The sequence below is a fragment of the Vulpes vulpes genome, chromosome 1 (assembly GCF_048418805.1).
Source record: "Vulpes vulpes isolate BD-2025 chromosome 1, VulVul3, whole genome shotgun sequence".
Taxonomy (NCBI): domain Eukaryota; kingdom Metazoa; phylum Chordata; class Mammalia; order Carnivora; family Canidae; genus Vulpes; species Vulpes vulpes.
Window position 1 is genome coordinate 24,207,408 of NC_132780.1, and position 22,666 is coordinate 24,230,073.

Here is a 22,666-nt window from a genome sequence, read left to right on the forward strand (position 1 = left end):
ACAAGGGCTCCTTTTTCTCCACATCTTCATCAACACTTGTTATTTCTTGTATTTTTTATTCTAGCCATCCTAAGTGTGAGGTGGTATCTCATTGAGGTTCTGATTTGCATTTCCCTGATAATTAGTGATGTTGAGCATCTTTTTATGTGTGTTTGTTGGCCATCTGCATGTTTTCTTTGGAAATGTCTCTTCAGGTCCTCTGTACATTTTTAATAGGATTACTTGGGAGGTTGTTTTGGTGTGGGGTTGTGTAAGTTCTTATTTATTTTTAAAAGATTTGTTTATTTGAGAAAAAGAGCAAGGGCAGGGGCAGAGGGAGAGGGGGAGGGAGAGAATTCTCAAGTGGATTATAGCATTGCTGAATGCAGAGCCTAACACAGGGCTTGGTCCCAGGACCCTGAGATCATGACCTGAGGTGAAATCTGAAATCCAGAGTCAGTCACTTAACCAAATGAGCCACCCAGCTGCCCATAAGTTATTTATATATTTTATATATTAACTCCTTATTGGTCATATCATTTGCAAATACCTGCTTTTACTCAGTAGTTGCCTGTTTGGTTGATGTCTTTCTTTGCTGTGCAAAAGCTTTCTATTGTTGTGTAGTATCAATTGTTTAATTTTGCTTTTGCTTCCCTTGCCTGAGGAGACATGGCGAGATAAATGTTAAGGCCAATGTAAGAGAAATTACTGTTTCTTATAGAAGTTCCATGGCTTCAGGCCTGATATTTAAGTCTTAAATCCATTTCTGAGTTTACTTTTATGGATGGTGTAAGAAAGTGGTCCGGTTTCATTCTTCTGCATGTGGCTGTCCAGTTTTGCCAACACCGTTTGTTGAAGAGTCTGGCTTTTCCCTGTCATATATTGTCTCCTTTGTTGTAGATTGACCATATACATGTGGCTATATTTCTGGAGTCTCTATCTTGTCTCATGGATTCATTTGTCATTTTGTGCCAGTAAAATCTGCTTTAATTACTATAGCTTTGTCGTATCTCTCAAAGTCTGGGATTGTGATACCTCTAGCTTTGTTTTTTTTTTTCCTCTCAAGATTGCTTTGGCTATTCAGGGTCTTCTGTGGATCCACACAAATTTTAGGATTATTTGTTCTAGTTCTGTGAAAAGTACTGTCGGCATTTGGATAGGGACTGCATTGAACCTGTAGATACTACTGGGTAGTATGGGCTTTTAACAATATTCTTTCAAATTCATGAGCATGGACTACCTTTCCATTAGTTTGTGTCATCAATTTTTTAAAGAATTTATTTATTTATCTATTTATCTATCTATCTATCTATCTATTTATTTATTTATTTATTTAGGGGGTGGGAGAGAGAGAGAGAGAGAGAGAAAGAGAGAGAATGTGTGCAGGAGCACGGGGAGGGGCGGGGGGGGAGGAGAAGCAGGCTCCCTGTGGGGAGCCTGATGTATGACTGGATCCCAGGACCCTGAGATCATGACCTGAGCCAAAGGCAGATGCTCAACCCCTGAGCTACTCAGGTGCTCTGTTCAATTTTTTTTCATGTTTTATAGTTTTCAAACTACAAGTCTTTCACCTCCTTGGTTAAGTTTAATCCTAGGTATTTGACTTCTTTGGTGCAGTTGTAAATGAAACTGTTGTCTTAATTTCTCTTTCTGCTACTTTATTAGTGTATAAAGATGCAACTGATTTCTGTGTATTGTTTGTACTCTGCAACCATATGAATTCACTTATTCTAATAGTGGAGCCTAGGGGTTTTTTTGTGTGTTTTTTTTTGTTTGTTTGTTTTTGGTTTGTTTTTCCTGTAAGTATGCTCCATGCCCAACACGGGGCTTAAACTCATGACCTTGCGATCATGATCTACCGACTGAGCCTTCCAGGCACCCACCCCAGGGTTTTCTGTATATATATCATGTCATCTGCAAATAGCAAAAGTTTTACTTCTTTCTTACCAATTTGGATGTCTTTTATTTTCCTTTTCTGATCACTGTGGTAGGACTAACAGTACTATGTTGAATAAAAATGGTGAGAGCAGGCATCCTTGTCTTGTCCTTAATCTTAAAAGAAAAGCTTTTATATTTTCACCACTGAGTATGATGCTAGCAGTGGGTTTTTCTTATATGGCCTTTATTATCTTGAGGTATATTCTAAACCCATGTTGTTAAGAGTTTTGATCATGAATTGATGTTGAATTTGGTCAAATGCTTTTTCGGCAACTATTGAGGTGATCATGATTTTTTTTAACCTCATGTATCACATTGATTGATTTCCAAACATTGAACCACCCTTGCATCCCCAGAATAAATTCCACTTGATCATGGTGTATGATCCTTTTAATGTAGTGTCGAATGCAGTTTGTGAATACTTGGTGAGGATTTTTGCATCCATGTGTATCAGTGATATTGGCCTATAGTTTTCTTTTCTGCAGTATCTTTGACGGGTTTTGGTTTCATAGCAGTGCTTGCCTTGTAAAAAAATATTTTTTTTAGATTCTATTTATTTATTCATGAGAGACACAGAGAGAGGGGCAGAGACACAGGCAGAGGGAGAAACTGGCTCCATGCAGGGAGCCTGATGAGAGACTCAATCCTGGGACCCCAGGGTCATGACCTGAGCTGAAGAGAGACACTCAACCAGAGCCACCCAGATGTCCTCCTCTCTCTCTCTCTCTCTTTTTGGATTGTAAAGTGCATTTGGAGGCATTTGTTCCTCCCCTATTTTTTGGAATAGTTTAACTCTTCTTTAAGCATTTGGTAGAATTCACCCGTGAATCCAGCTGGTCCTCGACTTTTGTTCATTCGGAGTTTTTTAATAGCTAACTCAATTTCATTGCCAGCAATTAGTCTGTTCATATTTGTATTTCTTCCTATTGTCCAATTTGTTGGCACATAATTTTCCATACTGGTTTTATATAATCCATTATATTTCTGTGATATTGGTTGTTACTTCTCTTCCTTTCAATATAATTTATTTGGGTCCTTTTTCTTGATGAGTCTTGCTAAAGGTTCATCAAGATTGTTTCTCTTTCCAAAGAACCAGCTCTTGGTTTCATTGATCTTTTCTATGTTTTTGGTTTGGGGTTTTTGTTTTTTGTTTTGGTCTCTATTTCATTTTTTTCTGCTCTTTATTATTTCTTCTGCTAACATTAGGTTTTGTTTGTTCTTCTAGTTCTTTTAAGTACAAGATTAGATTGAGATTTTTCTTATTCCTTGAGGCGGGCCTGTATTACAACAAATTTCACACTTAGAATTGCTTTCGCTATATCCCAAGGATTTTGGACCACTGTGTTTTCATTTTCATTTGTCTGAATCTGTTTTTTATTTTCTCTTTGGTTTCCTCATTGACCCACTTATTATTTAGTATCATACGTTTTCTTATCATTGAGTTTTAATTCTTTGTATACTTTGGATAATAGCCATTTATGATATTTTCTCCAAGGCTGGGGGTTATCTTGTAATTCTTTTAACCATGTCCTTAGCATAGCAGAAGTTTTTAATTTTAATGAAATTCAGCTTATCAACTATTTATTTTATGGACTGTGATTTTGATTTTGTATCTAAAGTCAATGACATGTCCAAAGTCATAGATTTTATGTTACCTTGTAGGAATTTTATGGTCTTGTATTTTACATTTAAGTCTATGTCCATTTTGAGTTAATTTTTGTAAATTAACTGCCTACATTCATTTTTTTAAATGTTGTCCTGTTTCTCAACATATGTTGAAAAGACTGTTTTCTCCACTGAATCACCTTTCTTCCTTTGTAAATGATCAGCTCCCTATATTTATATTGGTCTACTTTGGGGCTCTGTATTCAGCTTCACTGATCTGTTTGCCAATACATATCACACTATCTTGATTACTGTAGCTTTTTGGTAAGTGCAGAAATTGGGTATTCCCTCTTCTTTTATCTTCTAGAAGAGACTATAGAGAACCAATGTAAGTTTTTTTCTTAAATTTTTTGTAGAATTTATTTTTATTTACTTTTATTTACTCATGAGAGACACAGAGAGGCAGAGACACAGGCAGGGGGAGAAGCAGGCTCCATGCAGGCAGCCCGACCCGGGACTCGATCCCAGGACTCCAGGATCACGCCCTGGACCGAAGGCAGTGCTAAACCGCTGAGCCACCCAGGCTGCCCAATTTTTGGTAGAATTTACATGAAACCATCTTGGTCTTGTGCCATCGTGGAGAGTTATTATTGATTCAATATCTTTAATAAATACAGGCCAATTCAAATGGTTAGTTTCTTGTGTGAGTTTGGGCAGATTGCATCTTACAAGGAACTGTTCTTAACCTAGGGTATCAAATAGATAATGAGTAAAAAATGGGTCCATCTCATTTAGGTTATCAAATAGAGTTGTTCATAGTATTCCTTTACTGTTCTTTTATCCAGCTGGATAAAATTGTTCATTTCTGATATGAACAATTTGTTTTCTCTTCTTCTTAGCCTGATTACTTAGGTATTTTAGTAATTTTTTCAAATTAGCAGCTTTTGGTTTCATTAACTTTTCTCTGTTGATTCCTATTTCAATTTCATTGATTGCTGCTCCAATTTTTATTTTTCTTCTGCTTACTTTAAACTTAAACGTTAAGAATTCCTCTCTTAGCAACCAAGTGTATAATACTGTTAACTGTAGTTACCATGCTGTACGTTATATCCTCAGGACTTACTTATAACCAGAGGTTTGTACCCTTTGACCACTTTTACCCATTTTTCCCTACTCACTCACCTTTGCCCCTCGCAACCATCAATCTACTTTTATCTAGGAGTTTGGATTTTTAAGATTGCACATATAAGTGAGATCATACAGTATTTGTCTTGCTCTGCTTTATTTCACTGAGCATCAAGGGCCACCGATGTTGTCAAAAGGAAATGGCAGGATTTCCTTTTTTTAGTTGAGGAATAATATTCCATCATATATGTATATATACATACACACACACACATATATATATATGTTGCATTTAAAAATTTTAATTCCAGCATAATTAGCATACAGTGGTAGTTTCAGGTGTATAATATGGTTCAACAGTTTTATACATTACTCAGTACTTAAGTGTTTTCTTAATCCTCTTCACTTATTTCACCCATTCCTCCCTACCCACTCCCCCACCTCCTCTCTGTTAACCACGTTTGTTCTCTATATCTAAGAGTCTGGTTTTTGTCTTTTTTTGTTCATTTGTTTCTCAAATTCCACATGAGTGAAATCATATGGTATGTCTTTCCCTGACTTTATTTCACTTAGCATTATACCCTCTAGATCCATGTTGTTGCAAACCGCAATATTTCATTCTTTCTATGGCTGAGCAAATATTCCACTGTATATATACCAGATTTTGTTATCCCTCCATCAATCTATGGGCACTCAGATTGTTTCCACGTGGCTATTGTGAACAATGCTGCAATGAATATGGTAATACAAGTATCCTTTTTGAGATATAGATTTTATTACCTCTGGATATATACTGAGAAGTGAAATTGCTGGATTACATTGTAGTTCTATTTTTAATTTTTCTTTTATTATTTTTTAAGATTTTGTTTATTTATTCATGAGAGACACAGAGAGAGAAGCAGAGACAGAGGCAGAGGGAGAAACAGGCTCCACGCAGGGAGCCTGATGTGGGATTCAATCCCGGATCCTGGGATCACGCCCTGAGCCAAAGGCAGATGCACAACTGCTGAGCCACCCAGTTGTCCCTATTTTTAATTTTTTAAAGGAACTGTCATACTGTTGTCCACAGTGGCTGCGCCAGTCTACACTCCCAAAGACAAGTGACAAAGTTTCCTTTTTCTCCACATCCTTGCCAACACCTGTTATCCTTTGTATTTTCAACAATAGCCATTCTAATGTGTGTGGTGAAATTTCATAGTGGTTTTAATCTGCACTTCTCTGATGATTAGTGATTCTGAGCACCTTCTCATTTGTGAGATCCCTCGACTCCAGGGTCATGCCCTGAGCTGAAGGCAGGCACTTTAACCGCTCAGCCACTCAGGCATTCCAAGGAGCTTTCTCCTTATGGTTTCTCCTACAAATTTTATAACTTTAGGTTTTACAACTTAATTATTGATTTTAGATCTTTTTTAAAAAAAGATTTTAAGAGAGAGAGAGAGAGGCAGAGACATAGGCAGAGGGAGAAGCACGCTCCCTGTGGGGAGCCCCATGTGGGACTCCATCCCAGGACCCCAGGACCATGCCCTGAGCTGAAAGCAGATGCTCAGCCACTGAGCCACCCAGGTGTCCCTCTTTCGGCGTTTTTTTTTTTTTTTTTCATTTATTTTATTTTATTATTTATGATAGTCACAGAGAGAGAGAGAGAGAGAGAGAGAGAGAGAGGCAGAGACATAGGCAGAGGGAGAAGCAGGCTCCATGCACCGGGAGCCCGACGTGGGATTCGATCCTGGGTCTCCAGGATCGCGCCCTGGGCCAAAGGCAGGCGCCAAACCGCTGCGCCACCCAGGGATCCCTCTTTCGGCGTTTTTAAAGTCTTTCTTAGATCATTCCATCTCTATGCTTCTATTACCCATCTGTTACTACATGGTGTCTAACTTTTTCCATTACTGCTCTCAACATTAGTCAACATAATTTTAAAAATCCTGGTCTGATACGTCCAACATTTCTGCTATATTGGAGTCTGGTTCTGATACTTACTCGGTCTTTTCAGAGTGTTTGAGGTTTTATTTTTTTCCTTTTAATTTTATTATGCTTAAGTCTTTGTTGAAAGCCAGACCGATGCGCTGGGGAAAGGGAACCACAGTAAATAGGCATTAGTAATATACTGGCAAGGTGGCGGCAAGAGGAAGCATTCCACAGGCTTACAACCAGGTCTGTGATTAGACCACCTGTGTCCCTGGGCTCTGAACTCCACAAGGGCTTCACAGTTGTTTTTTTGTTTTTCATTCCTTCAGGTAGTAAAGGATGGCCAGAGGGGACCGGAGATGGGGATTTCCCTTCCTGCAGGTCACCTAGGCCATGGTAAAATAATTTGTCCTGAGAGGAGGGCTGGTTAAGAGCAGCATGCTCTAGGATATTTCAAAATGTCTCCTTTTCCCCTTCTGCTGCAGGAGAGAAGCCTGAGGGGACTCATCCGTGACACCCACGGTGAGAATCCTGCAGAGCACTGCTGGAGGTAAAACTCAACCTAAGTGTGAGGGTCCCCTATGCTGGGGCCCTCCTGGACTTCGCGCTGCACTGAGCTTTCAGCAATCTGCCAATTACAGTTCAGGTTTTCCTGCCCAGGTTATAACTGGTCTGGTAAATTGTAATTCTCTGTATCTGTAATTTTGGGGAGTGGCGTGTCCTGTGACCTCACTCCTCTGATAGATCCAAGAAGGGTGGTTGTTTGTTCAGCTTTTCACTGGTTAGGAAAGTGATGACTAAACTCCATACAAGTTGGACCAGAAACTAGAGGTTCTCTTGGAAGATTTTTTTTTTTAAAGATTTAATTTCTTTATTCATGAGAGACACAGAGAGAGGCAGACACAGGGAGAGGGAGAAGCAGGCTCCACTCAGGGAGCCTGATGTGGGACTCGATCCCGGGACCCCAGGATCACACCCCGGGCCGAAGGCAGGCAGTAAACCACTGAGCCACCCAGGGATCCCCCGATTCTTGGAAGATTTTTTGAGTACTGACTCAATTTCTCATTTTACATAAGATTATTTCCTCTGGAGTCAGTTTTTGTATTTGGTGTGATTCAAGTGACTTTTTAATTCATCAAGATTATCTGTTAGCACTGTTATAATCTGCTTTATTCACACCAAGCCGTAATATCCCCACTCTCATCACTGAGGTCAGTAATTTGAGTCATCTCTGTTTTCTAGTCTAGCTAAGTTTGTCAATTTGTCCATCTTTTATAGGAAATAACTTTGTTATCATTGCTATTTTTCCTATTGACTTTTCTATTTCATTCATCTCTGCTCTATTTATTATTTCCTTCTTTCTGCTGCATTCTGGTTTAGGTTATCTATGTTTTTGGTGTATAAATGTTCATAAAACTTTTTGATAATCCTTTATATTTCTGTAAAATCACAAGTAATTTTCTGGTTGGTTAATTCTGACCTTTAGTAGTCTTTTTTTCATGGTGTAAAGGTCCATCATTTTGCTGTTCTTTTCAAAGAAACAGCTTTTGGTTTTGTTGATTTTCGCCATCCCCCCCCCCCCCCCCCCCCCCCCGCTTATTTCATTATGTCCACTCTATCCTTACCATTTCCTTTCCTCTGGATGCTTTGGGCTTAGTTTGTTCTCTTCTTCAATTTCCTTAAGAGATTAGGTAATTGATTCGAGGTCTTCTTTTCTTCTTCATATCTTCTTTGGCTCATTTTTTTTTAAAGATTTTATTTATTTATTCATGAGAGACACAGAGAGAGGCAGACACAAGCAGAGGGAGAAGCAGGCTCCATTGCAGGGAGCCCAATGTGGGACTCCATCCTGGGACCCCGGGGTCACGACCTGAGCCGAAGGCATATGCTCAACCGCTGAGCCACCCAGGCGTCCCTGACTCATTATCAAGTACAGTTTCATTTACACCTATTTGTGGATTTCACAATTTCATTATTATTCCTAATTTTATTCTATTATCATTGGACAATTTAGTTTGTATGATTTCAATCTTTACTGTTTTGTCGTTTAACATGTGATTGATATCCTGGATAAAGTTCCATATGCACTTAATAAGAATGAGTATTCTGTCGTGGGTTGGTGTGTTCTCTAGGTGTATTAGGTCCAGCTGGCTTATAGAGTTGGTATTTTTTTTATTTTTTTTTTGTTGATATTGCATCTTGTTCTATTATTGAAAGTGAGACACTGAAGTCTCCAACTCTTGTTGAACTTTCCCCCTTCAATTCTGGCAGTTTTTGCTTAGCAGGTTTTTGGGCTCTGTTGTTTGGTGCATTTATAATTGTTATATCTTATTGGTGAATTAACTCTTTTATTATTATTATATACCTTCTTCATCTCTCATAATTTTTGTCTTCTAGTCTGTTTTGTCTGATATTACTGTGGCTAGTGTTTGCAGGAAATATCTTTTTCCATTCTTTTACATTCAACTGGTATGTATTTTTAAATCTAAAGCAAGTCACTTAGGAATGCACAGCTCAATCACAGTGTGAGAAATCAATGCAACATGGCAAGTAAATCTATCCCAGCTCTGGTCTCTGTTGCATGTTTCCACTTCATAATGTAGAATACATAGTGCGGCCTGCTGATACTCAGAGTTACCCCTAGGAGAAGAGTGGGTGTAGAGTGTGCAGTTTACAGAACTCCAGCCATGGACACTTCTTTGCACTCTTCTATATTGTGTGTTACCCTTAACACCCTTGGGTAAATAAATCTTAATTCCCTACTTGAGAGTAAGATGAACAAAAGGGATCCTGACATGCGAGTATGTGATGGATTCTATTGCTGTCTCCTTCTAGGAGGCCCAGGTGGGGGTGTGCTCATGCATCAATGCAGGGAGACCTTTTCTTTGGGTGAGGTACTATAGCATTGCCTTTTCCTGCTTAGAAGCAGCTCTGTGTGTGTGTGTGGGGGGGGGGGTAATTTTCCCACCTCAGGGACCCGGGTTTACAAAAGCAAGGTTAACAGATGACTGAGGTGAACTCATAAGAGCCAGGGTGCTTGCCTATAAGAAATCTGACAAAATGGTAACACACAGCCCTTCCAGCCCCACTGTTCACACACAGCTGAAGGGTGAGCATGTGCAGAGGAAAATCTGACAGTAGCCCACTCCTGCCATGATCCCCCACCAGGTGACATCAGAATGTAGGCACATCTGTTGTCGCAGGAGGCTCCTAAGGGCAGGATGCAGCCTAGAGCCTCACTGGGGCTGGCGGACAGAGGCATCCTATTGATAATACGATGTGGGGGGGGGGGGCAGGGAAATTTGTAGCTACTGGTCACACAATCCATGTTCACTGTGTGCAAATGTGGGCTGTACTTTAGGATGGGGGCTGTTTCTTTTTTTTTTAATTTTTATTTATTTATTTATGATAGTCACAGAGAGAGAGAGAGAGAGAGAGAGAGAGGCAGAGACAGGCAGAGGGAGAAGCAGGCCCCATGCACCAGGAGCCAGACGTGGGACTCGATTCCGGGTCTCCAGGATCGCGCCCCGGGCCAAAGGCAGGCACTAAACCGCTGCACCACCCAGGGATCCCAGGTGCTGTTTCCTAAATGCCAACAACGGTTTGGTTAAAAAGCGGACTTAAGTTCATACTCCCATAGGACAAAGGCCCAGCTCCATGGCCTGGCACCCCAGACCGTGGGGAAGACGACAGTCACAAGCAAGAACCACATCATTGTCACCTGAGCACCTTCCGCATGCCAGTTACCCAGGGCTTGATGAAATTTCACAGTAACCTCTGAGCCAAGAACCATCATCCCTAACCTACAGAAGGGAAACAGGCTCAGAAAAAAGTCAGCCTATGTGAGCAGGGCAATTCAACCAAAGGTCTGTCTTTAAGCTGGAGCTGTTGTTTCTAGCTCTGGGAACCGGCTAGGGACTGGGGTGAAAACCACTGCAGGGAGATGGAGGAGGCAGTGGAAATGGAGACATTCCTTCTTGAAAGGAAGGCCAAGGCCAACTGCCCTCCCCCCATCCCCTGCAAGACACTGCCACTCCACCCCTGAAATGAAGAACCAGAGCATGCTGAGGGATAGAGAAGGCCTCATCATCTGTGCTTGTGGGTCAAATACGCAAATTATGGGACTGGGCCAGTTACATGCACCGTGCACAAGATGGTACCTGCCCGGCCCAGCCCACTGCCAATATCCCCTCCTCCTCCAGATCTGTCATGGGCTGTCTTCCACTGGTTCCAGGAGCCTGGTGGGCAGCATGGGCAGCAGGGGAGCAAGATTCCTTCTAGCTACTGAGTTAGAAAAATGAGTCTCTTTCAAAAGGTTTCAAGCTGAACACAGGTTTAGGCAGCCACTACCCAAGCCAGACGGGGATCCTGAGGGAGGAGCCCTACAGCGAGCACCAGTCAAGTGGAGACCTTGAGTGGAAAGAGGCGTCCTGGAAAGAGGCCATCCCTCAGGCCTGACTGATGAGGGCAGAAGGACCGGTGCCAGAGCGCCCCCAGGACCCCGTTCCCTCAGCCAGGATCTGCCCATCAGCTCACACCAGGACAGGCTCAGCAAGCCTCACAAATATTCCTGTAGGTGAACATGGCTTTGCAACAACCAGGAATTCTTGCCTGACTCTACTGACCTCTGGGCTCACACAGCACAAATCTGGACAGCAAAGGACCCCACCTCATCCAAATCTCTGCTCCTTGGGAGGGACAGTGAAGGTGGAGTGTCCTTAGTGCCACATTGCTGGGCACTCATGACACCCAAGGCCCATGCCTCCCCTCTGCCCACACCTCCTGAAACGGGCCCCAGGCTCCTTCCACTTCCTACCCCAGGGTTACTGACACACTGGTTGTGTTTCAGGCCCTGGAATCACATGGCCTGGCTGGACCCCCCATCACCAGAAGCAGGGGTCAGAGCAGCCACAGAGAACAAGTCTTGTGCTTTTGTATTATTCTTTATTTATTGGTCCTACCAATGTGACCCTTACCAGGCCCACGGTTCCTATGTGCACTGGCTTTGCAGACATCTGTGCCGCACGGCCATGTCCCAAGTCGAGACCAAATGCTCCTTCCTACTCCTTTCCATGCTCTGCCTCACTTTCTCAGAATCTGAAGGATGTTTGTTTGTTTGTGTCTGTGTAAAGGTTCCTTGGCAGGAGAACATGCATAGGATCTTAAAATAAAGACAACATTCTGACACTAAGATAATGCACAGAAAAAAATACAGTACTCAGACGTCATTGCAAATAAATACCCCATACAGATGAAGTTATCGTAAATGTAACATTATTTCTTATGAATCAACGCTGTAACAGAGGTGAGAACAGGGGTCCCTAGAACTAGGAATAAGAAATGTTTATTCCAGGAAACAGAATTCTTTTATTCTTGCTACTTTTATATTATTATAATTTTTCCTTTATTTTGGAGGAGGGAGGATGCGCTCTTCCTCCCTGAGTACCAATTTTACCTGAGGCACCGCCTCACTCAGCAAACCCCACGGGATACAGCCCGGGATTGCCCGGGGGCTTTATCGAGTTCTGTTTCCTGAAACTAACAGTGATTAGTTACACCAAGCAAGAGAATATAGAACGTCTCTCCCTCACATCTGTAAAGAACGCTGCGGCAGCCCCTGCCGGCGCCCCGCCCCCCGCTCTTCACAAACGTGGTATGCTGTTCGCACCACTTGCTCAGCTTGTCCCGCAGGTCCATTTGGTTCCCAAAGCACACACGACAGGCGTGTGTTCACTTTCCTTTTCTCAGCTCCTGAATTTGCAAGGATCCACACGGTAAAGAATCACTGACTAACAGAATTTTGCACAATTGCTGTTTTCTTTCCCTCGATGAAGATGCCCAGGTTCCGGCGTGAAGGCGTGCGCCTGTTCACACCTGCTGCTCCACATTGGCCTTCAACATCCCCGTCTAGCTCTGCACTGTCCATTTAGAGCTCACCCTGTGCTGGGACACCTCCCTTCACTGATGAAGGCACTGCTGGCGATGATTAATTACTAACAAAAAGGCGTTGAAACAGAACACCCTGAAAATTGACGGCTGTAGGATTTTCTAAGTGTACCACAATCTGGCACAAAAACCAGAGTAACAAAACAATTCCAATTTGGAATTTCACTGGTACAGTTGTATAAAATTCTGTTAATCAGTCATGCTTCCCAATGTCCTAAAACCCAGAAGATTCTGGAATTTGTAGGTAATACTACTCACTCAATAATTTATTTTTTGTTTTCAAGTGCCTATTACTGTTTAACCAGAGCAAAGGTCAAGTTTTCTTCTTGTTACATTGAACTATTCCTAAGAATAATAATAATACAATATGAAAAACCCCAGAATCGGAATACCCTGGATTTCTTAATGAACATGGCATTTAAAATCTGTAATTTCAAACGTGAACCATAATGCCGTTTGACCTAAAAGGCTGCTGAACCACAGCGTGGATACGTTTCGCCGAGCTCTTTGCCGGGTCGAGGCCTTCACCTAAACCTAGAGCTACATGCTAGGAAAACACATCCGGGCCCCGTGCTGATGTCAGATCAACACGGCGGGAGCTAAGTGGAGCGCTACAGGACCACGAGACAGACCACGGCATCTGAGACCATCTCTGTGGGGGGATTAAGGAAGCAAATATAATATCAAAATATCAAAAGTGCACAGGTTGATCAGATAAAAAAGGGCATCTGTAACAGGGAGACCCCAGTGTTGAGCGTTTCTAGCGGGTTTCTAAGCGAGCCTGATGGCCGCTGTCCAAGCAGGTTCTTCAGCGTGGCACAAAGGCCTTCCAGGCAGCAGCTGGCGGCATTCTCAATTAAAGCTTTTTTTCCTCTGCCATTAAACACTCAGGGAATGCTAATTTGGAAAGAACTGCAGTGGCATATCCAAACACGTTTCTAAGTGGACTTTTGGGCTGCCCTTCCTTCCTCTGCGTGGGCCCACGGGAGGGGGAGGGGCTGCAGCGTGACAGGGCCGCGGCCGAGTCCTCCCGGCAGCTACTCTACAGCTGAAAACGGGAGAAAACAAGACAGCGTTAGAACTGGCACCAGACAACCGAAGCTCTGGCTGGGCAGGATATGGTGCGTTAGTTGGCGGCAGAGAAGACCCGCATGTGTTAGGAGGGGCCGCCAGCCCCGGATGCCTCGGGAAGACGCCTGCAGGTATGGAGAGAAGCTGTGGCCAGGCTGGGCAGAGGGCAGAAGCGGCGTGCAGGGCCAGCGGGCAGCCATGCCCCCGGAAGACCTGCTTGCAGAGGGGTGGGCCTACCCCTCCAGGGGGTGGGGGCATCTGAGACCTGACATCCCATCAGCAAAGCAGTACAGAGCTGGGGACAGGCGCGACCTGGCCCGCATCTCTTGACTGCTGGTCAGCCAAAGCCAAGGCGGTTGGAACTGCACCTGGAAGCTGGTGGGGCCCAAGAGGGGAGTGGGGTGAGGGGCTGCGTGATGCCCTCTGGCCACAGGGCTCTTCAGGGAAATGACTGCAGCTTTATTCCTCTAACCCCCACAGGGCCACAGGGAGAGAAATACTGAGAAGTCCTGCTTCCGTCTGATGCAGCCTCTGGGGATGGGGTGTCCAGCCGCTGTTGCTGCCTGTCCCCACCTCCAGGTCTGTGTTGCTGTCAAGGATCCCTTCCTGCCCTGGGCGAGGCTCTGGCTACAGATGTGGGAGTCCCTCATTTTAGCCCCTCACTGGGGGTGTCCAGAGCCCTGTTTTGGGGGGTCTGATGGTAGGCAGCGGGTGAAGAGCCCCCCCCCCCCCCAGGGCCAGGGACACCCTACCTATGAAGGGACGGGCTTCCTGTGAGGATAGGGTCTGGCCAGGCACTTACAAAGGTTTTCTCATGAGAAAACCCTAGGCCTTGGTCCTGCCAGTGCATCACCCCACAGGCCACCTGACGGGTGTGCGATCTCAGGGAGGCTGCACCTGCTGAGTTTGGGACCCGGGTGCCTAAGCACCTGTGCACCACACGAGCAGGAGTAGTGCTGTGTGCATGTGTGCCTAGGCGGGAGGATGCAGGGCTCGGGGTGTGGGGAGGACTGTGGACTTGTGTCCCAAACACAATGTGCAGTGAGATGCCACACAAACTGCAAAGGAATCCTCTCTGTAAACTGTGCCCGGCTCTCTGGCCGGGGCCCCTAACACTGCTTCTGGCACCAGGGCTGCATTACACACATGCAGGGAACATGCAAGTTTCCTCTCAGGCTCTGTCCACCCCCCACACCCCACAGGAGCCAACGACGCACGGGCCCCAGGAAGCCACACGGCTCTGACCCCTGTGACTCCTCTCCCCACCAGGAGAGTGGCTGCCAGGAGGGGTCCCAAGGGCTGAGGACAGACACAGAAATCACAGGGTCCAGGTGGAAGAGCGCACCGCCTCGGCCAAGTCCTTCCCTCTGTGCATTAGTCACGGTTAAGACCAGCCTAGCACCGCGGTCCCACTGCTGCTGGGTTAGTGGAGGTGAAGCAGAGGGTGACGTGCGGCAGGGTAGCTGCAGTTGCGGCCCCTGTGACCCTAATCGCAGTAAATGTTATACTTCTCGCCACAGAGCACCTGGGTGGTGAGCCCGGCACCCTCGGCCCTGTCGCTGGCACAGGCGCAGGTGTGACTTACGCTCGGGGTGCCTGGCTTGGCCTTGGAGGTGGCCTTGGCGCGACCCCGCCGGGTCTGCTCGTGGTCCAGCTCGAGCAGTTCCAGCCGCTGGGTGAGTGCCAGCTTCTGCTGGATGGCCATGCGCAGCAGGGAGTTGAGTGTCTTCTTCTCGTCCTCTGCGGCCGCCAGCTGCCGCTGCATCTCATCCAGCTGTGTGATGTACTCGTCACACCTGTGGGGGCACCAGGGGCGAAGGCGTGGCTGAAGCAGCGCAAGGCTGAGGACCGGAGGGAGGCCCGGGCAGGGGGAGGGGGCTCCAAAGCGTCCTACTCACTGGGCTGGAGGGAAGCGGCTGCCCCCCAGCTCTCTGGGAAGTGCGCCCCAGCTGGTTTCCACCATGGGAGCTGGGAGGTGGTGCCTGCCCTTCAGGCCCCAGGTGGCGGAGGGGTGCCTGGCCCTCATAGGTGAGCCCAGGCAGGATCCAGCTTGTTTCTGGAACCATGGGTGCACAGTAGGTACTTAGCAAGTGACCCGACGGCTAAGCAGAGTACAGGCAGGTGTCTACATGTCCCCTCGCCCTACGGGGCTGGGAGACAAACGCCCCCTCCAGGTCCGTCCCTCACCTCCACCTGTCCTTCCTCCCTGAGTCTGTGACCTCAGCTGTGTGTGAGAAGCCAAGTTCTTAAATGAAATGGCACGGAAGCGAGGGTGGCCAGGCCACCCGGGGTGAGGCGCTGACCGTGAGGCCCCTTCAAGCTCTGCCCCCAGGACAGGGAGCCTCCGGGGAAGCCAGGAATATCCTACAACATGAGGAACAACATGGAATCCTCTGACCGGATTCCAGCCCCACCTCACCCACAGCCTCAAGGGCCCTTCTGGACCACGAGGGCCGGTGCCTGCCCGACACCAGCCAGCAGGGGGCATCGTGCCCCTCAGTGCAAACACCTGAACCCAGGCCCCCGGGGCAGGCCTGCCCTGACTTCCTGGCACAGGCACCTGGGCTGCCGCGTCCACAGCTGGCTGCCCTCCCCAGCTCAATCCCAGCTGGCAGCTCACACTCCAGGGTCCACTGCTGCCAGGCAGGGAACCTTCCTGGGGAACCTATAGACTTCTGCTGGGTTCTGAGGGTGGACTCAGCCCTCACGCTGCCAGCCCACCTTGGGCCCTGGGCTCTCAGCCTCCTCCTGTTGCATACAAAGTGCAGGCGACACTGCAGACAACAACCCTGGGGGCTTCCACCTGGGGCCAGAGCCGTGGGTATTACCTGGTGGCAAACATGGCTCGCAGGGAGGAGAAGGTGGCTGCATCTTCCTTCAGGGCCTTCAGCTCGTTACGCAGTTTCATCATGGTCTCGGTCACCATGGCCTTCTCATTCTCGTACTTGCTCTTCAGATTGGCCAGAGCCACCTCCGCTGTCTGGGGGTCAGACACACAAAGGGCAGGGGGTTGAGACGCATGGGGAGGGGCCCTCCGTCTCCTCGAGCTGCTGTCCGAGGCCCAGGGAGGGACAAGACCCACCCGCCCAGCTGCACACCTGCTTGTTCGCCTTGAGCACCGTGCGCAGCGTGGTGATCTGCTCCCGCTTGGTGCTCAGCAGTGACTTCAGCTTGAGGATCTCCTCCATGAGTGCCTCCCGGTCCTTGTCTGCAGCAGGGCCCAGCTCCTGGGAGGCCAGGCGCTGCCGCGACAGCTCCGTGGTGCGGTCCACGGCCGCCTGCAGATGCCTGATCTGGTCGCGGATGATGGCAATCAGGTTATAGATGTTCATGGGCTCCCGGCGTGGGTCACTCAGAGGGGAGGGCAGAGAGGGGCTGGGCGAGGGGCTGCTGTCCCCCGCCCCACCTTCTGTGGCTGGCGGCCCTTTGGGTAGGACGGGTGAGCGGCGCCCACGGGCTTCAGGGCTGCAGTGGCCAGCGCCAGCCGGGCCCTCTCGGTAGTAGTCCAGCACGACGCGAGTGGGAGTCTCGTTGTTGCACATGCACACATGGTGGTACAGGTTGGCCAGCTCTTCACTGAAGGTCACCAGCTCGTCCTGGGCCACGCTCAGGCTGCCCTGTGTCTCACCCGCAACGTCACTCACCTTCTTCAGCTCTGCCTGCAGCCGGGCCAGCAGTTCGCGATCCTGGCGGCTGGCCTTCTCTAGCAGGGAGACCTTCTCAGTGAGCGCCTGGCTCTCAGCCTCGTGGCGGCCCTTCTCCTCAGCATGCCGGGCCTCACCGGCCTCATGCTCACCACGCAGGGCTTTCAGCTGCTCGCGGAGCTCACCTGCCTCTGCCAGGGCCACACGATACTTGCAAGCCAAGATCTCAGGCCCATTGATGTCCACCTCATAGTAGTCCCCGTCCTCATGGCTGTCACGCTCCTTCTCGCTGTCCAGGGCTGTCCGCCGCTCCTTGCTGGCCTGCAAGCGCCGCAGGGCGGTGAGGTTCTCTGTGAGGCGGCTCACTTCCTCGTGCTGCTCCGAAAGGGCCCCCCGTGCCTGCTCCAGCTGCTTCTGTGTGTCCTGCAGTGATGCCAGCAGGCCCACCTTCTCCCGCTCCATCTGCAAGAGCACAAGAGCCCCGTCATCAGCCCACCGGAGCCCAGACAGACCCAGTAGTGACCCCGCCGGCGCCACAGCTGTCCCCCTGCAGGTCTGTGCTGTGTGTAATGAGGGTGCCATGTGTGGGGCCTCAATGGGCCCCTCCTTGGAGATGTGTGGTAAATGGGGGTCGGCCATGCTACAGATCCCAGAACTCTGTTCTGTCCAGGGCGGGAAACTCTGACATGACATGTCCAGAGGACGCAGCCGCAGGAGATTGCCTGTGAGCCCTATGAGGCAACAGGAGGGAACCCGCAGAAACCCAGGCTGTACTTCCCCTCAGCTCTGCAGCTCCACTGATGCTAGCAGTGTAAACTCCATAATAAATACTAACAAGAGGGGAATGGGGCACCACGGGGGCAGAGCTGGAGCAGGGGATGTGCATAGCCGCCTCAAGGCCCTGGGGCTGGGACGACCCCGGCCACCCGCACCTGCATCAGCTGCTGCTTCAGCTTCTGGATCTCAGAGATGTTGAGCTCGCTGAGGAGGTCAGACACGAGGCTGGGGGAGGGCGGTGCGAGACCGTCCTTGGAGGGCGTGGAGGTCCGGTTGTCCAGCGGCAGCTTGGCCAGGCTGGCATGTTCGAAGCCGTTGGCCAGGGCCTCTGTGTCGTCACCGAGCTTGAGGCCATCCAGGGAGACATGCAGGTGGCTGGTGTAGAGAGAGTCGTTGATGCTCATGTAGTGTGACAGCTCCTTGCGGAGGCTGAGCTTCTGCTCCCGCTCAGTCTTTAGGGTCTCCAGCGCCTCCTCCAGCTGCCGCTCCGATATCTCCTTGAGCCTGATGGCATCCTCCAGCTGGCTGTTGAGGTACTCGGTCTCCTCCTCCAGACGCTTGATCTCGTGCTTGAGGCCCTCAAACTCCACCTGGGGAAAGAGCGACAGCGTCTTGTGCCTGCGCAAAGGGGAGGCAACAACAGGGCTCAGAGCGCCACGGTCAGCAGAGCCAGGATGCTCCTCAGAGCCACAGATGCCACGGAAACCAGAACGCATGTCTCTGCTGCAAATGCTGCAGATGTCAGGCTACTTACAATGTTACTAACTGCATCCTGACTGTAGATTCCACAAAGTTACTTAGTGAACATTAATTGTTAATTGAATATTTTAACAAATATAAAATATGTACCACGACCATCACTTGTATTCTGCTCTCAAGAGGCTCCCCAATCCAGAGGGACCCCGACCCGGAGGCTCCCCAGGGGAAGCGGAGGTGGGGAAAGAATCCAGAGCTGCATGTATCTGGAGGTGGATGAGGGGGTAGGTGCGGACAGACACCAGTGCCTGCAGTGGGGACTTGGGAGTCTATGGGAAATTTTTAAAAAACATTTCTTATTCCAAAAAAACAAAAACATTTCTTATTCTGTCATATTGGTGCAAGAAATAAGGAACAGACCACTTATATGTGGGCCCGAGAGGACCTGAGGGACTCACAACTTGGGGCAGGGGGAGACCTGGGGAGGGGCCAGCCTCCACCACCTTCCACCAGGGCCTAGTCCAGCGTCACGGCAAGTCTGTTGTGTGGCCCGAAGCAGGCGCTCTGTGCCTGGTATCATGCTGCCGACATAAACACCCGGGCCATGCCCCCCACACAGATGGAAACGTCCAGGGAGGTTAGGGGCTCCTGGGGACATAGGTGGCAGGTGTGGCTCTGGGATACCACCTGGATGTCCCATCATCAGTGGCAGTGACCCTCCTTACCCCGTTGCTGTCAGAGAAGCCTTCTCTCATCCCACCTATTGCCGGGGTGTCCGAGCCCTGACATGTCCCTGCTGGTCCTCAGTGCCCATCGGCACCTCCTGGCCAGGACCTCAGACAAGGGGCTGGCAGACCACGGACAATGGGAGGGACGGGCCCAGGGCTCCAGGGGTCATGGGTGCATCCTGCTACTGCTGCAGACAGATGGAGCTGAACAGCCTGCCCCTGGGCTCCGGTGTCCCCTCTGCTTCACCTCTGGTATTTGTTTCCTCAGGGGCTGACTGGGACCCCATGGCCACCCCCCACCCCGCATCCACGCCGCACGGCCCTGAGCTGGGCTGTGGGGAAGGCAGGGGCGTGCCATGGAGCACGGAGGCCGCAGCCAGATACTTGCCTGGTTCTGCCTAAGCACAGACACCTGCTTCTGCAGGCTGATATTCTCCTCCTCCAGCTCCGAGTAGTCCTGCAGCAGGCGAGCCTCGCGGAACTTGTACTCCTTAATGTCATCCCGCAGGCGGCCACGCTGGGTCTCCACATTCTGGTTGATCTGTGTGGACAGTGGCCACGAAGGTGCCTTAGGGCCCTGGGGAGCCGGGAAGTGTGCCCCAGGTGTGCCCTCGGACTCAGCACCGTGCCCCACTGCTTGTATCCGAGAAGCGAAAATGCAGGTCTACACGGTACCAAGTATGCAAACTCCCCAGAAGCCCGCCTGACAAACAGGGAAACAACACGTGGTCGGTCCACACAACGGGGTGTCATGTAGCCATAAGAAGAAGGTGATGCACTGCCACAGCTGTGACGCGCAGGAACCTGGGACCCCCACCACAAGAGAAGGAGACCAGATGCATGGTCATGGTCGTGTGACTCCAGGTGTTCAGAACAGACCGACCTGCAGGCAGAGGAGGAGAAGGGGCGGGCACTGGGGGCAGTGACAGAGCGTCCTGAGTGCACCTGGGACGGTGCCTGACGTGTGCACAGGTTAAGTGAGTGGTCAGGGATGTGGATTATCTCAGGGAAGGGGCTTGAGGATTCAGGGTCAACACAGATGTGAGGCAAGTGTGGCAACCAGGACTCAGGGATTCCTAGCCTGCTGCCATAAGCGCCCTGACCAGGGCCTGGCTGGGTCCCCTGGCCTCTGTCCTGGGACATTCTGGGCTGCCTTGTTGTGTCGCAGGGCAGTGAGTGGCTCCCCGAGCCCTGTCCACTGGGCCAGCTCCCTTCTGTGCCGAAACAACTGGCCATGCTGACCGCCCACCCTGACCTCCTGGACCCTCTGCACCCCAGAACCGAGCGCCAGGCTGTACATGGGAAGCTGCACACTGGCTTTGCCCTTGTCCGAAACATAACCTGCATGCTGCAGAGCATCTGCCAATGGCGCGCTGTGGCTTCAGCAAGCCCAGAGTGCGTTACCTCACTTCCCGTGCACACCGAGTACGTGCTGGCCCATCCCCCTTGCCTCCGCCCACACTCGTGGGACAAGGCCTGACGTGGCCCCTGGAGGGGTGGAAGCCAAGGCCTGAAACCCACCCAGGCCACAGGTTTGCACATCACGACTCACAGGCCGTGGTGAGACCCATGAGCAGCTCCCCCTGTGGCCTGGGCAGATCCAGCCTTCCCCATGCAGTGTGACACGCCCATGAGGTCTGTGGGGTCCCCAGAAGTCACCCCACCCTCCTCCAGGGACAGCACAGCCTCCAAGCATAAGCCCTGGGGCTGATGGAGGGCACGTGAGCCCTGTGGGCAGCGAGGGGAGCCCCCAGCTCACAAGCTGGCCCCAAACACCACGTGGCAGGGCAGGTGAGGGAGCGCCATCCACTGACATGAGACCCAGATGCCTGCATTTTGGGCCCAAATTGGACACTCTGCCAAGCACACGCCCAACTCTGCCAAGCACACGCCCAACTCTGAGCACTCAAACCAGTTCCAACTGGCCACTGGGTGGTTTGGTTCCCCCAAAGAAGCATCTTCTTCCAGGTGGACTGTCAACTGCAGCCCTGAGGACAGGCACAGGCAGAAAGCAGGGGACGTCCTGTCCTGACGGGCCGGAGAAGGTGGGCGCGGGAGGACCAGAACTCGGGGGCCTGGCAGGCTCCCTCTCCGTGCCCTCGGAGCCTCCAACCCGGCACCTGGCACACTCATGCCTCAGCCCCCAGGCGCCCTGAGTGGGAGTAGACCCTCTCCTTCCATGAGGAAACCATGCAGAGGCAAACCACGGACACATGGAACTGTGCAAAGACAAACACACACCCACGCAACTCTGGGCAAAATGCTGTCCTCACACGGGCCAAGCCAGGCCTCTACTCACCAGTCCTGTCCACCCCAAGAAGGACTGAGGCCCCCAAGTGGGTGTATGGGGGGTGGGCAGTGAGGTCATGCCAAGGAGACTCCCTGCCTGGAAGGTTCCAAAGCAGTGCTGATGCCCTAGGCCATGGTTCCTGCCACCTGGAGCATGGCCACTGGATTCTGGGAAAGAATCTTTCTGGGAAAGAGTAGCAGGACAGGGAATGCAGGGCCCAGCCCTGACGAGGGGCCTGTGACAACTGCACAAACCAGCTAAAGGACATGGAGGGGTCTTGGGGCTGGGTCTCCCCTCCCACCCCAGCAAGTTCTAGGCAGGTTAGCAGCAACAGCCCAGGCGGGACCTGCTGTCTCCAGGCAGACACCGCAGCTGGTCTGGCCAAGCAATGTGGCATCTGCAGGGACATGGATGCTGCCACAGCCGCTGTGGCCAGTAGGAGGGCCGGCCCTTGGCGGGGACAGGAGGGGGCAGCCAGGGACCTTCTCCTGGTCCAGAGACCCCCCCAGCACCTGGCAGGTGTGTCCCGTGTGCAGCTGCAGAGACCAAGGTCCAGAGACCAAGAACTCAGTGGCCTGAGTTCACCTGTGCCAGCCGTCCAGGCAGGGGGTCCACCTGTAGACACGCTGCCTAGACCCCCAACCCCCTGGGGGCTGTGCACCTCCTGGTGGGGTCGGTTCCCAGGAGACCCATCCCCTTCCTCCTCTGTGTGGGACTCCACCCCTGCTGCCTCACCTACACACCACAACCCCCACCTGGAGCCTGGCAAGGCTGCTCCTGACCCCTACCCGCCCTTCCTTCCAGCCAGCTCCAGGTACCACCAGGCAGCAACCAAGCCTCCCTGGCTCTTGCCCTGTGTTCCAGGGCACAGAATTCCACTGGGATGTCTGTCATTTACTCCAGGGCTCAAGGCACGTGCAGTCCACCTGGGGCAGCAAGGACAGGGCCCCTGGGCAGAAAGG

The 22,666-nt window shown here is 50.1% G+C and overlaps 1 protein-coding gene across 2 annotated transcripts in view; it reads right to left on the reverse strand.

Moving 5' to 3' along the window:
• Positions 1-11,479: 11,479 nt before the first annotated feature.
• BICD2 (BICD cargo adaptor 2) overlaps positions 11,480-22,666 on the reverse strand; it is a 39,308-nt gene continuing 28,121 nt past the window's right edge. Inside the window, exons 3-8 of one of the 2 annotated variants that reach the window (XM_025984357.2) lie at positions 19,803-19,955; positions 18,146-18,580; positions 16,668-17,675; positions 16,398-16,549; positions 15,155-15,365; positions 11,480-13,546 (exon numbers count right to left, since the gene is read on the reverse strand). In XM_025984357.2, coding sequence (XP_025840142.1) covers positions 13,541-13,546; positions 15,155-15,365; positions 16,398-16,549; positions 16,668-17,675; positions 18,146-18,580; positions 19,803-19,955 — 1,965 coding nt within the window. In that variant the 3' untranslated portion in view covers positions 11,480-13,540. Of the gene's footprint in view, positions 15,366-16,397; positions 16,550-16,667; positions 17,676-18,145; positions 18,581-19,802; positions 19,956-22,666 lie in introns of both variants that reach the window. The other variant, XM_025984356.2, reaches the window with a different exon arrangement.